General features: G+C 50.5%; 1 protein-coding gene across 2 annotated transcripts; it reads left to right on the top strand.

The window, feature by feature from the left end:
- TTL (tubulin tyrosine ligase) lies at positions 1 to 17,455 on the top strand. Of its 2 annotated transcripts, XR_012622376.1 has the most exons (8): positions 1 to 340; positions 4,843 to 4,921; positions 6,637 to 6,869; positions 10,059 to 10,194; positions 10,289 to 10,558; positions 11,503 to 11,646; positions 13,449 to 13,616; positions 16,440 to 17,455. XR_012622376.1 is itself a non-coding variant. In XM_074817446.1 (7 exons), exons 1-7 carry the CDS (start codon positions 184 to 186, stop codon positions 13,564 to 13,566), a joined length of 1,137 nt encoding a protein of 378 aa, XP_074673547.1. In that variant the 5' UTR covers positions 1 to 183; the 3' UTR covers positions 13,567 to 17,455. The 2 variants fall into 2 exon arrangements, 1 of the variants encoding a protein (XP_074673547.1); XM_074817446.1 differs by having other exon boundaries at positions 13,449 to 17,455.
- The last annotated feature ends 421 nt before the right edge of the window (positions 17,456 to 17,876 follow it).

Consider the following 17,876-nt stretch of genomic DNA (forward strand, 5'->3'; position numbering starts at 1 on the left):
CACCCCGCCCCGGGCAGGCTCGCGGGGGCGGCGGTCCCGGCCATGCGGAGCCGGGGCGGGCGGCAGCGGCCGCGCAGGGCCCTGCCTGGGTTGCGGCGGGGCCCCATGGGCCTGGGGGGCCCCTCGGGCCGCTGGGGGTAGGGCGGGGTGCCCCCCGCTCCCCGCTCCCCGCTTCCCGCCGCCATGTACACCTTCGTGGTGCGGGACGAGGGCAGCAGCGTGTACGCCGAGGTGAGCCGGCTGCTGCTGGCCAGCGGGCAGTGGCGGCGCCTCCGGAGGGACAACCCCCGCTTCAACCTGATGCTGGGCGAGAGGAACCGGCTCCCCTTCGGCAGGCTGGGTAAGGGTCATGTGTCTGTGTGCCCCCCCGGCCGCCCCGCGCTGGCAGCAGGGCTGGACACACACCCCCCCCGCCTCACCCCCTCGCACCCCGGGCTGCGGTTGTGCCCTTCCCGCCCCGCCGAGCCTACCGGGGTCCCCTGCCGCAGGGTGCGGTCCCCCACGGCTCGTCGCAGGCTCCCGTCACCCCTGCGGACAGCGGGGCTACGGGGCAGGGCGTGCCCCGGCCGAGTCCCCCGCAGTTTGGCAGGAGATGCCCCCCGCGGGCAGCGGCGGCTGGCCGTGTGCTGGGCTCCCTCCCACAGGGACCTGGCGGCCGCCCCGGCTGCGGCGCCCAGAACAAAGGGCGGGGGCCGGGGTCTCCGTGCAGCCGCTTCCCGGCCCCCCGCAGGGCTCTCTGCGGAAACCGGCCCGGCCCGGGCACCGGCTGTCCCCGCCGGGAAGAGCTGCCACCGGCCGGGGCTCAGAGGATCCCCCTCCCAAGCTCCCGGAGGGTGGTGCCCCCCAAAACACCCAGCCCGGCTTGGGGGCCGTGCTGTGGCGCAGCAGTGGGGTGGGGCAGAGGGCACCCGAGGATTCCCCCCCCCTCACATCTCGCAGACCCCCAGTGTCCCAGTGGAGCCTCCACCTCCCGGCTTGCCTGCCATGTCCCGCAGCAGCGCGCTTGGGGCCGTTCTCACCATTGCAGGAGGCTTCGGTCACTCCGCGTGGGTTGGTGGGGAACACGGCAGTGCCGGTGGCATCCCCCTGCCTGGTGTAGGGCTGGGACGTTGTGGTGCTGAGCTTACATGTTATGGGGGTGTTTCTGTGGTTTAGGACAGGTGGGAGAACAGGTCTGAGCCAGGCACGCTCAAACCCTCACCCCGGAGCCGAGGCTGGTGGAGATGAGCCTCTGCGGGGGCTTGGTGGGGGTGACAGCACGTCTAGTCCGTTCTTGAAGCAGGGTGGGGGTTATTCCAGACGCTTTCTGTGTGTGTGGGGCCAGGCCACGCCATGCCACACCTCCACCTTCTCCCCTGCTGTCTGACCCCCTCTGTCACACTGCCAACACATGGAGCCCCAGCTTCCCTGTACGGGCTTGTCCCCTGCCTGCCATGCGCACTGCCTGTCCTGTGGCAGGTGGGTCTGTCAGCAGGGTTACCCTGGTCCTCCGCCCCGCCGTATGGGGAAGAGCCCAGGAGCAGGGAAGGAGAGTGCCATGCGCTGCCCAGGAGCCGGGAGAGCCAAGCCCGGCACTGGCAGTGTTGTAGGGCGCAGCAGGGAGCAGAGCTGCACCGTCATTGCCCGTGGCTGGGGGCGAGCTGGCCCGAGCCACGAGGCTGGCAGGTTGCCACGCACAGTGCCAGCTGCTGTGCTGGCTCCTGTCACCAGGACTGTCAGAGCAGGTTTGGGATGAGGATGCTGCAAACCACAGCAGAGCAGGTGTGTGTCCCTCCTGCGGTCCCCTGTGTCTGCATCCGACGCTGGCAGGACCCTTCTGGCCTCCCTCCCTGTCCTTGGCCCTGGTTTCTTCCTTCCTGGGGCAATTTTGCAGCAGTGCTGCTGGCTGCAGAAACGTCAGAGCAGGAGGAGCGCCCTCGCCCCAGCAGCTCTGGGGCAGGACAGCTTTTGCAGCCTCTTTCTTGCAGTTGAGACCCAGCGCTGGCTGCTCTTTCAAATTTGCAAGTCACCAGCTCCAGCAGCTCTTCCCTTGTCTCCACATGCGTTTGTGAGTGGAAAGTCCCCGTCACATGGCAATGCCATCTGGTCACCTCCCAGCGTCCGGGTTTCTGCAGCAGGCAGGGAAACAGCAGGAGAGGCTTAAGCAGTGAGGATGCTCACACAGGCTGTAGCCAGGCACAGCAAGCAGACCTGTGGTTTAACGTGGCCAGCAGGCAGGGCCTGTGGGCATCGGGCTTCACTGCAGAATGAGTACACTTCTTTGGTGTGAGTGGGCCTGCACAGCACGTCCGGCTCGTGGCCATCTCTTACTAACCCCTTCCATCCTCAAAAAGAACCCTGGGGTGATGGAAGGGCTTCAGCGAGCCCTTCAGCATGTGTTGCCATGAGATGCCCAAAACTTCAAACCATTTCTCACGGCCAAGATGCATCTATGACCTGTGGAGAGGGACCATGCTTCGGCACTGGCTTCTTTAACCCATCTTCCCATAGCAGGAGCTGGTTGCCTGAAATCAGTGGATTCAGACCAAAAATAACATGGTTATTTTGGTACATCTTCCGAAAAGCTGTATCTTCTCTGGTACATCTTCCTAAAGCTGTCCTCCTGAGCAACTGTTGCATCAAAGCTGGCTTGATTTGGTTTTCCTAAAGGCTCTGCTCAGTGGAAGCAGGGATTAAATCAGGGAACTGTAGGGATTTGCATTACTCAGACTAAGCTAGATCATTTGATGTGGGAGAGGGGTAGACATGGGGTCTCTCAGCACCCGCTGCTGCTTCTGTCCAGCTGCAGAAAATTCTGTTGCTCCTGCTGATACCCTAATTCTTGGGGGATTGTGCCCTAAAGCTGTGAGTGTCTGCATCTAAGTCTGTATCTAGTGGAAAAGCAGTTTGTGCTAAGGGGGAGGGAAAGGACGAAGAGGCTGCAGAGGCCTCATGGAGTAGAGGATGCTGGACTGTGCCCTGCCAGCCACAGAGGGATCGCCAGTTTGGTCAATGCCTTAGCAGCTTTTTAACCCTGCTGAATTAATGGTGCAGACCTCACAACATGCCTGAGAGTCCCCTTCCTGCCTCGTGGTCCCTCCTTGCTGACCACCAGAGTCCACATCACAGCCCACTGCTCCATGGAGAAGCTCAGGAAACCAATGGGGATGTGCCTCCCAGCAGGTCAGAGCTATCCAACAGCAGTGGTTTCAAAGCAGGTTTCAGCTGTCCTCCTCCTTTCACCAGCCCCATTCCTCCATCACTGGTGACAGGGTGGACTGACCACTGTGGGGCAGAGCCCACCCAGAGTGGTGGTGTCTCCTTCTGGACCTCAGTTCCTCCAGGAACCAAGCAAAGACAATAAACTGGAAACAGAAGGAAATTTGATGGTTTTTACTAATTTCTTTCAGTAAATTAGTGCCTGGCAGTGCTGGCTGCATATTGAAGTGCCTGAAGTTACAGATCTTTTCTGGAGGATGGTTTTCAGCTATCTTATATTTAAAGATTTGTGAATAAAATAGTGACCCAGTTCAGGGCCATGACTTTGGGGTTGAAACAGATATTCACTCTCTGTGATCTTGCAGGTGCCTGGTTTTTAAGGTAATGTTTGCTCCAGGTCTTTTTTCCCAGGCAATCACTGAGGAGGATAACTAAAACTCTGAATCCTTTTTCAAGGGTCTAAATCACTCCCACAGGCATTTTTTTTAAAAAGAGAAGGTGAAAATGGAAGTAACTGCCACCCTTGGGGAATCCCCCTGGTCCTAGGTCATTTCAAACCGGAAGAGTTTTTCATCATGTTTTCCATACTTTTGTCAGTTGTTGTCACCCATGACCCAGGTATTGCCCCAGGCATTGCTTGCCTCTTGCACATCCATGTTTGGCTGCATGGGTTGTGTGGGAGAGGCTGTGTGGTGTTCCCCAGATCTGCAATATGCTTCAGACAACTGCTGCCATCCTGTCCCCTCAGAGAGCTTCTAGCTGAGCACAAGCGTTTGTGTAGTGTGAGAAGGTGAAGGCAGGCAGGCTGTGGTGTGAAGCCCAGCATTGGTAAGGAGGTACCCATCTATTTGGCACTCTGGCGCTTGTGAGGCCACAGCTGGTTACTGGGACCAGTTTGGGACTTTACAAGAAAAGCACAGATACCCTCGAGTGACTCCAGCAGGGGCCATCAGGATAGTCAGGGGGACACAAGATGGCAGTCAACTACGGGGACAAGGACCTGTAGAAGCAGTAGGATCTTCATCCTTAGAGCTACTCGGACTTTGACCGAACAAGAGGTTGGAGCAGAGACCCCCAGAGGTCCCTTCCCACCCCAGATATCCAAGGGGACTTGCTGCAAACTGCCAGAGGGAAGCAAGACTCCAAATCTTTTAAAGTTTCACAGCGTTTTGTGATACCAGGTCCAACAGGGAATCCTGCTGTACGTGACAAAGGAACAAGGCCCTTCCCTAAGCTGTGATCGTGGCGTGACCACGATCGTGGCTGTGATTTGTATCGTGGCGTGTCTCCCTGCATCCTCCTACTGCATTTAAGAGTAACTGAAATCTTGGCTTTTAAAAACTGCCACCAGCAAATGGAGAACATTTGTGTGTGGTGCTGCCAGTTCCCAGTGTGAATTAGGAAATTATTGTTTTCCTTTGGAAAATGGAAGTGTCGCATTCAAAACAGACTTGAGTAAATGCATGGTTTTTCATAACTAAAAGAAAGAAACCATAGGACCCATCACCAGCTTAGAGCCTGTTTCTGTGATGCAGGACAAGGAAACAACCTCCTTTCTCTTCCCTACTGCACAGGTCCTTTGCACCAGGCAGATGTTTTTCCTTCGTTAATTGAGAAGTTTGACCTCTTTGTTTCCCTTTTTAGGCCATGAACCCGGACTTGTGCAGCTGGTGAATTACTACAGGGGAGCAGACAAGCTGTGCCGCAAAGCATCTCTGGTGAAGTAAGAAATTCACGGAAATGTTACATGGGATTGGCAGAAACTTTTCTTCTAACCATTGTCAAGTGTTGAACCTGTTTGGAGGGTATTTCACAGAACAGCTGCCCTGGGAGTGTCTTAGCATGTGCTGGTCTCTAGAGCTATCTCTGTGTACAAAGGCCTCTTTGTAACTTCAGGGGAAATACCATTTTCACTGAATTACATCTGCTTGAAACCATAGAGTGTATTGAATCAGATTAGAACCCAATCAAAATTAAAAAAAAACCCAAACATATCTGCTCTTTTTCCTTGTAGACATTTAATTAAAACCTACTCCTTTTATTCTCTGTTTCATGCGGAGATGAGACACTAATATGCCTTTAGCTAATCAGATTTGTTTGTCAAACAAATGCTTGGAGACATCTTCAGGAAAAGCTCTGGAAGTTATTTCTGCATGACTAGTTGTGCCAGGGCTTCCTGGGGAAATGTGGATGAGCTTTCATTGTAGATAACCTTCATGCCTGTGCAAACTCTCTGGCCATTAGGGCATCTTTGTGTCAGAGCTCTTGGTCTCCTTCAAGCGTTTGATTCCATGTTAGTGTCTGTGCTGCCTCTTGCTGATGCAGTCCTGCAGACTGCATGTGCTGATCAAAGCCCTCTCCTTCGCCTGCGAAGAACCTGTTCCCAATTGCTTTCTTTACAGTGGTGATGGTGTTTGTCAGGACCTGGCAGGGTATTTTTCAAACAAGTGCTCAAGGTGCTCCCCAGCTGGATTTCTCTGCAGCCCATGGTCTAGAGGCAGTGCTGAAAGTGCCTGTGCACCTGTTTTTCTCTCCTGAAGCTTGGCTGACCTTTCTAACTGTGGGGTCAACCATGCATCAAGCTATTACGAACCCAAGGGACCACAGATGACATTCCTCAGGGCTCCCAGGGTGTCACAGACTGACTGCCGTTTCAACAGAGAGGCACAAATGCACAGAGAGAGTCACTAAGTCATGAGCTCTGCTTTTGGCCTTAAGCAGAGCACACGGTGAGCATTCAACGAGGCAGGCAGCTCCCTTGACTCTGAAAGAAAACAGGCCTGGGCTCTGCTAACAGGAGTTTGTTGGCATCTCTAGACATTACTGGTAGGAGAGATCAGAGACTGCATGATGCTGTTAAAGGATTTCTGTAACAATGCAAGGAGGGTCCCAGATACCTTGGGACATGAAACGTGTAGCTGTGTCCTTGCTTTCAGTGGTCTTCATCCACAACTGGGACACCTGATCAGATCTCAGTGGGGATGGGATTAAGAGCTAAGCACCAGCACAGAGAACATTACTGCTCTGCCTTCCCTTTTGCGTGTTGTGATCACAGCATCCTTCCTGCCCCATTCCGTGTGAGCAAACAACACCTCCTTAGTTCCCTTGTGCAGAGCTGATGCAGGGAATGTTCTAGTTACATGGAAACTTCTCTGCTGATTGTTTCATGATATCCATAGTGTGTACAAAACATTTAATGAAAGCATGCAGGTCTGATTCAAAGAGCAGTGCTTGGCTGCAGGTTGGAGTTGCCATGATATCTTTAAGGAAACCTTAATTTCAAGTGTCTAAGGAAAATATAATTTAGCACAGACTGTCTGCAAGCTGCTATTCATCACCGAGTGAAAGAGCCCAGTTAGTGATTATTTTTACTTATTAAATGATGTCCACACAGGTGGGAACACTCTAGAGATTAACAGCCTGTCTCTCTTCACCCAGGCTTATCAAGACAAGCCCTGAACTATCAGAGTCCTGCACGTGGTTCCCTGAGTCGTATGTGATTTACCCAACAAACTTGAAGACCCCGGTGGCTCCAGCACAGAATGGAATTCGCCATCTCATAAACAACACAAGGACAGATGAGCGGGAAGTCTTCTTGGCAGCTTACAACAGGCGGCGGGAAGACAAAGAAGGCAACGTGTGGATCGCCAAGTCCTCAGCCGGTGCCAAAGGTTCATTCTCCAGCAAAACGAGCCACCTTCTCGTTATTTCTTACTCTTTACTTGATTGGTAGAGTCCTGGGGTTTGGCTGAGCCCAGCTGATACCTAGCCTATAAGAGCCTTCACCTACCAACTGGCAGTCAAGCCAGCATAGGGCTCTTCCTTTGTCTGCTTGGTGGCACAGGGCTCCTGACAAGCATTGTAACATGCACATACTACCTAGGACATGGATGGCAGCAAAAGGACCTCCACTTTTCTACACATGTGCCTCAAAATGTGGAACAGTTTGCTGCAGAGAGAACGCAGCAGGGACCAGCAGGCAAGGGGAATGTGGAGAGCAGTAGATAACGGAGCAGAACAGGATATGGGGAGGAAGGCAGCAGGCAGGACAGCAGCCTTCAAGAGCAAGGAGCCCAGCTGTCCATGGTGCAGCTAAGCCTGGTTTCACCTGGGCAGACATACTGCTGCTTGTCTTTCAACCGAACCCAGATGCCTGGTGCTGATGGCCTACCCGTGGTCACACTGAGAGACTGGCTGAGTGCATTGAAATTGCACGCAAGGCTCAGGGGAAGGTACCAGAGCAAAGACAAGCAATGCAATGTCTGTATGTCCCTTTAATTTGAATAAGGCAATAGATACCCGAGTGATAGTGTGTCCTTCCTTGTTCCAGGGTCATTGCATTGCTTGCTCTACAGAAATAATGATCTATTAGATTGAGATAGCTGGACACAGCTATAGATGTAATGCTTTGGTAACTCTGTGCTGTCTGTCAATTGCAGCAGTATCACGGGCACATTGTCAGAATGGCATTTTGAAAACTTGCCTTGCCGTGTGTGCAGACCCCAGGCAGCAGAGCCCAGCCTGAGGAAGGACCTGGTCTTTTCAAAGGGAAAAAGCCCACATATATTGTTCATATTTTCAGAGTCACTTTTGATGCAGTCTTACAAAAATCACCAGAGAATGTGAAAGCCAGAGGTGGCTGCAGAGAGGCTGCGTGATAAAACTGTCCTTTGTGCTGACTTCCTAAAATGCTCTGCTGTCTTGGCTGTGTTAACAAGAAGCATCAGAAGAGTAAGCTTATTTTCATCAGGGAGGAAGGGGACATGAGTCCTTTTGTTATGCCAGTGAGAGAATGTGTTTCTGTGTGGTATAACTGGCAAGTCTCAATCTGGGCAATTGAAAAGGCCATGCTGTGGCTCGCTGCAGGATGGAGAGCTTTAAACTCTCCACGTACTTTTATTCAAGTGATATCTCATCATTTCTGCATTAAAGCAGAGTAACCTTCCATATTCATCAGTGTCCTGCAGAACTCAAGCTGGGAATTAAAGCGGAAATCAGAGCCCCATGTTAATCTTGTAGAGGGAAGTTACATGTCTGGGGATTACTTCTGATGAAGTAGAAAGCTTGTCGACACTAATTGCCAAGGCAGATCCAGCTCAGGCACTGCCCCTGACTCAGAACAGGTCTAGTGGAAGCTTGGCAGTCCCATCAGTAAAAAGAAAATGAAAGGTTTAGGATGTCCTGACTTAGAAGTTGAGAGATATTTCAACTGTGTCTAGAGGTTTTGATGTTTTCTTTGAGAGAATGGACGGCTGCCCCACATAAGCTGCTTTGCTCCCTCACTGGGTTGTTGACGAGGTGCACAGATAAGCTAACCTTGCCCCTTGATTCACCATCTGTCCAGTGCAGAACGGGTGCCTGCTGATCTTCCCACTGCAGGGGCTTTGCTGGCTTACAGAGGTGTTGTTTCACTCCTTCCCCTGGTGCAGTCTGCAGTTGTACCAATGCAAGTTTCTGCCTGGCTCTGCTATGATCAGGGGACTAAAAATCTTACCCTCCACATAAAACATGACTGAGAGATTCTTTGATGAAAGGACTTCCTTTCAGTAGAGGACACTAGGATAGGTAGGGGGTCAGTAGGGCTGGGAAGCTGTGACTCATGGGTATGCAAAGCATGGAGCAGTGAAAGTACCTGCAGGGCTGTGTTGACAGAGACCTTCAGAAGTCACAGCTAGGAACATTTTCCCTGGGATGATCCTGTCGAACCCTGTCTGTGCTCCAAACCTGTGTTCTCCCCCTAATGCCCACTTGAAGAGTGTTTCTTTCTTTTCACTCAGTATTTCCTCCAAAACACTCAGCACAAAATTAAGACTAAGTCATCAGCTTTAGACCAAAAGGTTAACTAAATGCTTGAAGACTGGACATAGTGCCAGAGAAGCGTTATATAATTTTACCTGAGGTGGTTTATCCCTTGTGTGGCACCATGCCATCCCTTTATCAAATCCCAGAAGGGATATGTTCTCTTTTCATTGCTCTGCAACAGTGGTTTCAGATTTGGACTCTTGCAAGAAATGAACAGTGACAGCTTCAGTCAAAATGTGGCAGTATTTAAACAGCACATCTAACTTCTTTAATGCAGAGCTTCCACAGCAGAGGAAAACACTGACTACATGGCTGAACACTTTGAAATAATTCTTTTCCTAATGCAGCAATGATTTTAATAGTAACTTAAATGAACTCTGCGAGTAGGGAAACTCTGTGCAAGTGTGCACGTATGACTGCCTCTGGCAGCCAAAGCAGCCAGGCAGGGGGAGAAAGTCTGAGTCTAGGATAAAAACCCACATACCTCCCTCCCCAAATTAAAAAAAAAAAAGAAAAAAAAAGAAAGAAAAAAAAAAAAAAAAGAAAAATCTCACAAACTGCAAGAATCCCTGTTCTCCAAACTGCTGAAAAGCAGGGAAAATCCAAACAAAATTCAACAAGTGCTGAACGTGCCCAACCCCCTGAGCCCAGCTGGGAAAAAACACTGGAAAAGGAAACAAGATTCCCCAAACCAAGCAGCTGCCTCACTGCTTGCCAAGGTCCCTGTCTGCTGTGCATTGACTCACACCTGAATAGCTGCCCCTCTGCAGACAAGCAGGCCATGCCATTTCAGGTACCCTTGGTTCCCATTTGCATTCGCTCCAGTTACGAGGGAGCAGATGCCCAGTGGCATGGCAACAGGGAGATCCCTCTGCAGATTCGATGTCTGACACTGAGCAAACATGACATCGCTTGGGTACCAACCAGCCCTGGAGTCATGGGTTCATGCATGTCAATGGCTTTTTGAGCAAATGAGTCATGGTCCACTTGGGCCATGAAAGAGCTCCAGCAAAGGTGGGAGGATCATCTACCTAATTCTGTCTGTCTTTCTGTGCCAGGGGAAGGCATCCTGATTTCTTCAGAGGCTGCAGAACTCCTGGACTTCATCGATGAGCAGGGACAAGTACATGTGATTCAGAAATATCTGGAGAAGCCTCTGCTTTTAGAGCCAGGACATCGCAAGTTTGACATCAGGTAACCTTTTCTGCTTTTGTAATAATACTGGTTTCATTTTTGTGCTGTTTCTTTCTAAGCCAGTGAGACTAGAGTTTGTTCTTTCGCCCCCCAGGAGCTGGGTTCTCGTGGATCATCAATATAATATCTACCTCTACAGAGAGGGTGTCCTGCGGACCTCTTCCGAACCATATAACAGTGCTAATTTCCAGGACAAAACCTGCCACTTGACCAATCACTGCATTCAGAAGGAATATTCCAAAAACTATGGGCGGTATGAGGAAGGGAATGAAATGTTCTTCGAGGAGTTCAACCAGTATCTGATGGATGCCCTGAATACAACGCTTGAGAATAGCATCTTACTGCAAATCAAACACATAATAAGGTAGCTGCCTGTTGCCTAGGGGAGCATAAACCTTCAGTGACAGGGAATGTGTACAGACACGGCTGGGGAAGCAGACAGATCAACAAGGGAAGGGTTTCAGTTGCATAAATTTAAGATAAAGCCATAAACACCCCAATGTCATTGCTCAATGATAAGAGACCTCCATGGGTGCTGTTCTCTCAAAGGTATGTGACAGTGTGTCTGCAGTTTGGCAGGTGTGGCTGGAGAAGGATGGAGTGAGATCACTTGGTAAGCAGAGAGGGTAGGTTGAAAGACAGGGCTGGGTGAGGTTGAGGTTAAAAAAGACAAGGTGTAAGAGGGGAAATGAATCCAGAATCAAGTCTGCAGGATCTCACTGCTTCCTCCACCATCAGCACGCAGCAGCACATCTCGTTGGCATACATCGTCTTACCCAGTCCACACAGAACCGGCTACCTCCTGGGCACGGAAAATGCCTGGAGAGAAATCTTAAGAGATCATGTTGCCTCAGAGAATCCAGGTCTTGATAAAGTGATCTTTGCAAGTACTCCACTGCTGTTACGCCAAAAAGACATGATGCAATCTTTGAGGGACTCGAAGGCAGATGAGCTCTCAGTGGCAGTTCCTTGGGGACCTGGTGCAGCCCTTTGTGGCTCTGCCTTCTGCTCCAGGCTCTAATTGCACATCATGTTTTCAACTTGCCCAATCCAGTAGTGAGGGTGGATGCTGCTCTTCAGGAGTTCACTCAGGGGTGTCCCCACACGCGTTTTGATGGTTGCACAATCTCACTTGGAGTGACCTGATTACCATGACGTGTGTTGGATATAGCTTGTAATTTGGGGCAGTCCCAGGGTAACAGGGCACCACTCCCGTTAACTGTGCTATGCACATGCCCTCAGAAGCTGCAGTGCAACAGGTATGTCCACAGGGCTTTTAATATTGGGTCTCTGGTTTTCCCTTCGCAGAAGCTGCCTTATGTGTATAGAGCCTGCAATCAGCACGAAGCATCTTCACTACCAGAGCTTCCAGCTCTTTGGCTTTGACTTTATGGTGGATGAGGAGCTGAAGGTCTGGCTGATAGAAGTCAACGGGGCCCCAGCGTGTGCCCAGTGAGTAATTAGTTTCTGTAATACCCTTGCGATGCCACCATTCACATGCTTCACCCAGAGAATGGCTGTGTCCCAGCTCCAAGTGAAAAAGGTGGAAGAAAGTGAATAGCAGGGAAGTTTTCCAGGCTAACTCACTGCTCTAAGTGCCAGCTGATTTAAATACGTTGTTCTTTCTCTGTGTTTGGTATCCTCCAGCTTCTTTCCCATGTGTGATGGGGCACTAACCTCAGGTTTTGGACAAATGAGTTCAATATAACTTGGGTCATTTTTATTGACACTGTTGGGTTGAAGTTGCATTGCAGAATTAACACTTTGGGGGTCAGGTTGTTTCTCAGTCTCTCTTGTGGAGCCACTGGTGGCTGGTCTTTACCTGAACACATGATAAATGAATAGTGTTAAGGGCAGCAGCTAGAAGTGAGTGACTGAATTTGCAGGCAGCAGGACCCCAGAGCCCACTGTGGATGCTGCAGACATTGGATGAAAGCCTCCACCAGCCACAGGGAGGCTGAGACAGCCAAACAGCTGTGGCCATGAGCATCTCTGTGTAGGCACAGTGGGAGGTGCTGTATTATGGGATTGAGACAACTGTGGGAGACTGGAAATCTTTGCTAAATGGGCATCTGTATTGTATACAAGCCCAGCAAAACAGAACAGGCTGTACATCACTACATTAGAATTAGATTAGATTAGATTAGATTTGATGCAGATTAAATTAGATTAGATCATCAGTAACAGTAGACAAAAAATACAGGTCAGACAGCCTGTTCAGCAGGGAGCTTTCTGTGTCCAGGATGCCCTGTTCACTATGTGCACTGTAATGCAATGCTGCCTTGCACCTCCTTGTGTTGCTGCATGGGTAGAATTTGGCTGTTGCTGGGTGTATTTGGGTTGCAGCAATGCCTTGTTTGCTTTGTGTCTCTGTGGGCACTTCTAATTCATAGCACCTGTATCACACAGTTCCCATTTAAGAGACAAATCGGCTGCTGAAAGCAGTAACATTCCCAGGAGCTGAAAAAGCATCTTACTATCATGTAGCCCCAAAGGCACAGGGTGAAAGACATTGTTAATCCTAGTAAAGACAGCTTTGGTACTAAAAACATTCCGGGTGCCAGCATGTTCAGGGAGATTACACATGTATTTCATTTAGCAGAAAGTGAAGCTATTGTTAACTCATTTCTCAAACACCTTGACTCTCTTCTCCCTAATCCTGCTCTGCATGAGCTGTGCTGTGGTGAAAAACATCCCACACTTCCGTAGGGTGCTGTGGTCTCTGTGCCTGGTCAGAAGCTGCTGTGCACAGCTGCACTCCAGTGCAGCATTTCATCAAATAATGAATGCATCAGAGTAGTCCGTCCGGGACACATCCCCACATGAACAGAACCTGGTGTGATAATCACCACTCCCTGAGCTGGAAGGCCGGTACAGGGGGTGCTCAGCTGTTCAGCTGTTGTCTGCCCACCATGCATCTTGCGATGACTCAGCTGGGGCCTGAGGGCGTGGAGACTCTGCTCAGGAGCCTGTTCTGTCATTAAACTCAGATAATATGTTTTGTGGTCCTGTCTGGCAGAGAGCAATATTGGGAATGGCAGCACCATTGAAAAAGAAGATGGTTGCTGGGGTAGGTGGGGAGGAGATGGAAGAGATGTCACCCTCCTGTTTGCCATCCTGGAGCTACCTGTAACAGGAGCAGGATGTTGTAGATCCTGCTGGGAAAATGCATCTCTATGTAAAAATTGGTCAGGGACCTGCTGGTTTGTCATGCCTGGCTGGGCATCTGATTCTCTCTCTCTCTCGTCTCTTAGGAAGCTGTATGCAGAGCTCTGCCAAGGAATTGTGGATGTAGCCATCTCTAGTGTTTTCCCCCTCAACGACACTGGGCAGAAGACGAGCCAGCCATCATCGATCTTTATCAAGCTGTGATGACAACAGGAATGCCTCTGCTTTCCACAGGGAGAGACTGCACCCATCCGGTCAGCACAGTTCAGTGGCTTATCTCAGTATCATGCCAAAAAGTGATAGAGACAGGCTTCTTATTTTCTGGGAAATTACGGGGGAAAACAACAAAACGGGCATCCACACAGAGCTGCAATGAGCCAGAGTTGCTCAGGTAACTCTGCCAGCATTCACCAAAATTCACTTTAGAAACAGCTCGTGTGACTTTGATATCTGAAACAAATCTCTCTGGGAGAACAACAAAATAACCTTAAAATGAAACCCCAACAGGGATACTGTAATACTGTATTAGCTCCTCCTTTTCTATAGAGATAACATCGGGTTTTTTAAGGGAATTAAGTGAAGAGTACGATGATCTTCTGGGACATCGTGGCTGGGAAGTTGTCCTCCTCCCGCTGTGTTTCTTCTTTCCTCACCTACTGCATCATTAGTGCCTTAGCTCAGCTCCAACTAGGTGACTCCTTTCCTTTGTTCCTGCTCTATTACGTAGAAAGGAGCAAGCTCTCTTGCATTGCAGGATGCCTAAAATCAGGAACACCAAGAATTCAGTTTTCTTAGGTCATTTTCCAAGCTGGTTGGCTGAACACCCAGGCAACAGCTGGCAAAAGGTTGCTGAACTGCAGGCGGTGAATTAACCCAAGCAAGGAAGGGAGTTTTGTTTATTTATAGCTATCCCTTTTCCTAATGAGATTTGAATCAGTGTCCATCCCAGTCTGATGCAGTTGGATTCTGTTTAAAAGAGGTAGAGAGACCCCCTTGGTGCTCACCAGCAGGCTGTAGGATTTCTAGCATCACTTTTGTGCTGAGTGTTTGAAATAGCAGAAACCCAATCTCCGCAGTTTCTTCTGAGACACTGCAGTGAATTTAGGTTCTTCTCAGCTTTCACCTTGATGCATTTGAGGCCTGAATCTGAAACCTTTTAACCCAAATAATTTTTATCCCATTTGGTCCAGCCAATCTTATTCTCCTCCATTTGACGAATATTGCAATTTTCTGCCCTGAACACAGTCCACAGCTCAGTCCCAGCTAGGGGGAAGGTGGGTGAGGTTTTATAGACCAGGAGAAAGATTCCTTGTGTATAGATTTTCCACACAGCTGGCAAGGCAAGGTGTTTTGGGGGGCAGGGGAGGTTAAATTCCTTGAGATCCCTGAATTCCAGAGCTAACATCTACTTTGAGTATAACCTAAATCCCTGGCTTATTGCCCACACTGTGAAGTGTATCTGAATTTTCAGTGTGAGCCCAGCACATCCCTCCTAAGCTAGAGCTCTTTGCAGAGCACAGTGGCACTTGTAACAGCAGCGGGCTCTTGTGGAGGGTGTTCAGGGCTGTGTTCTGCTGCCTCTGGCAGGGAGAGATGGTTGGCACCAAAATAAACTGGTTCCTCTTACCCAAAACAAACAAACAAGAAGATATTGTGGAGGTTACAAGCTTCTGGCTGCCTGTGTGTAATGCGAAGTGAATCATGCAATGGGATTTCTGCCTCCTTCAGAAGATCCTAGTGCTTTGATATACTCATCTTTGCTCATGACGGAGATTTCAGAGGTCTTCGTGCCAGCAGATGATCCTGGCACCTTTTTGTAGTCAGGACTGAAGTGACCAGGCCTCCTTGGAGTGATACATTTTGATCGTGCTGTCATGGGATGGAAATTTGTTGCAACATGCTGCGAATCCACCAGTGGCACCATTTCACATAGGGCCACTCAAATCCAGGAGGGACGGAGTGCTTAGCAAAACCCCACTGAAGCATCAGAGAGAGGGCGCATCCCAAAGAGCCACACAAGCACCTCTGAAGTTGTCAACACCCTGAAGCACGGTGTGGATCCGCATCTTCAGGGAGTGTGGCGAACACAGGGTGCACTGGTGCATGCTGAGAATTGACAGGCAGCAGGAGCTGTGTGAAAACGGGGCTGCGGCTTTGTTCCCCTGCACTGCAAGTGCTGGCGGGTGGCTTCACTTCCAGTGAGACCCCGAGTGCCGGGTCTGGTCTCTGGATTTGGGCCTCATGGGTGTTCAAGAAGGAGGACTGTGAATGCATCAGTTCATGAGACAGGAAGCACTGGGTGATAAGCTGGGAGAGGGGTATGGAGAGAGGACCGGTTGGGTTTTCTAACCTTATGATAGCACATAAGTGTCAAAATTTCACTGCAGGCCAGGTAAAGTGTTGTGGTAACACTCCAAGGTAAAATGTAGGCTGTAATGGTTGTTATTCAACTTGTAAACTTCACCACATCTCCATGGGCATTTTCATGTTATCTCGTGTGAGCTTAAAAATTACACCTTTTTGCCTAGCAAGGGGAAGATCTGCTCTGGTCCAGGATGTGCCTGAGGTGACAGAGAAGACGGTGGGCTCTTGCAAGCTCTAGGGCAGATGAGAGCAGAGCATGAAGTGAGAAAATTTTCCCCATCATAATGAAATGAGAAATGCTTATTTTCTGGGGTGCTAGACCCATCCTTCTTTACCCCTCAAAAGGGAAATTAAAAAACCGAATCACTCCCTTACTTCACAGTAACACAAGATTTCCAACGTAGTGGGATAAGGACAAGAAAGCTGCCTGGATGCAGGCAAAAGCAGCAGCCCCCCCTGGAGCAGCTGGTACCGCCAGGAGGAGCGGTGACTCAGGAGCCTCTGCCTAACTCCAAGGCCTTTTCACCTCGGATTGCGTTGTGGCAGGTCAGCAGCTGGCCATTATTGCTGCTCAGCAAGTGGGACTTCAGCTTGGTGGTAGAGCCATGACCACAGGCGATGCAGCTGTTCATACCCTGCCTTTTTAGCTGGACTTGGGGAAGATGGTGATTCAGGGATGCTTTAATCGTTGGTTTGTTTGCTGAATTTTTCAGAAATAAGCAGCAGCCTTTGGAGGAAAACAGCAGGTATCGTGTGTATTTACCACCTGCTTTCAAAGTGCTCCCCAAGGTAAAGCACAGGAGGTAAGTGATAAAGGATAGAGAGCACAGTGCCTAAGGTCTTGCCCAAAATATTAGCTACAAGGTGGAATAGAGGATGCATGTATGGCTGAGGCCTGAGCATTGCAGCGGTGGGTGCACTGTGCAGGTGATGCTCACAAGCCCTTGTGAGACTTTTGTTTGTTTCTTTTTTTAGGAATACACAACAATAAATGTTTTCTAGCTTATTTCAGCTAAAAGGTCAGTAGAAAAGGTCTTCCTCTTTCCTGAGCTTTCACAAAGGATGGTGCTGGGTTTCCAGAAGACACCTACCATATTGCAGAATGTCTCTAGTCTTAGTTGTATCCCTTCATGTCAGCCAAGAAGGATTTCAGGCCCAGGTGCTCTGGCTGTGTTTTCCAGCAGGGTCTGGTCCCACTGGACTCTGGGTTTCCGGTAACTCCCATGTGGCTTGTCTCATACCAAGTTAGTCATGATTACCATGCAACAGCTATTGTACTACTGCCGAAATCTGGTGGCTGGCCACAGCCCGCAGAAAACACTGGAGAAGTCTAATAAAGGCTTAAAAGCCGATTCATCCAGGTGGCCTGGCTTCCCAGTCCTGCTGTGACCAGCGCCCTTCAGGACTGCTTGCATGTCCCTGCTCCCAGCATTTCTTGTTCTCCACATGCAGCGCTCCCGCGGGAGAGCAATGCTGTGCCATATGTAGGTTTATAATCATGTCTCATTGACAGTGTCTGCTATGGCAGCCCTCAGAAAACCTTGGTGTTGAGACAGTGGTGGGGTACATACTGTGCTGCCAAGCTGGCAGCCTGCCGGGCTCTGGTTCGTGTCCCCAGCTGCTCTCACGTCAGCATGTGCGTGTGGGGCCGGTGGGTGCCTGAGCTCGTGGATCTCTGGTGACTCTATCCACATCTCTCCTAAACCATCATTAAATTGTGCAAACCCCACAGCCTGTGGTGTTTCCTTAGCGCAGCGGGCCCCTGGGGTGTCAGGTCCCCCTGGAAACCTGCCTGTGGGTGCCTGTGGCGAGTGTTGCCCCCCTTGCCATGCAGGACTCCAGGAGCCAGCCCAGTCCCACGGTGGAGGTTTCCTCACCTCGGGGAGACAAATGTGAGAGACGGCAGCATGGCATGAGGGGTGCTGGCCTCACACCCCAGGGCTGTCCCAGCACTGGTGGGAGTTGGGGGGCTGTTTGGGAGTCCAGGGGCATGGAGGTGGCAGGGAGTGATGTGGACTAGTAGGGTGTCAGAGCTTCCTCACTGCCGCTGCAGTGGCCCTGGGGCAAATGTGGCTGGGGACAGCAGCCCTGGGAGACATGGGTGCAGGTGGCTGGGGACAGTGCTGGGAGTACTTGCTGGGGGGAGCAGA

Source organism: Strix aluco, chromosome 3 (assembly GCF_031877795.1).
Source record: "Strix aluco isolate bStrAlu1 chromosome 3, bStrAlu1.hap1, whole genome shotgun sequence".
Taxonomy (NCBI): domain Eukaryota; kingdom Metazoa; phylum Chordata; class Aves; order Strigiformes; family Strigidae; genus Strix; species Strix aluco.

What these genes read in the sequence shown, in the direction of transcription:
- TTL (XM_074817446.1), top strand. Translation starts at nt 184, where the DNA reads ATGTACACCTTCGTGGTGCGGGACGAGGGCAGCAGCGTGTACGCCGAG. An exon ending in GTCCTCAGCCGGTGCCAAAG is followed by an intron (nt 6,870 to 10,058) that starts GTTCATTCTCCA and finishes TTTCTGTGCCAG; the next exon opens with GGGAAGGCATCCTGATTTCT. An exon ending in CAAATCAAACACATAATAAG is followed by an intron (nt 10,559 to 11,502) that starts GTAGCTGCCTGT and finishes TTCCCTTCGCAG; the next exon opens with AAGCTGCCTTATGTGTATAG.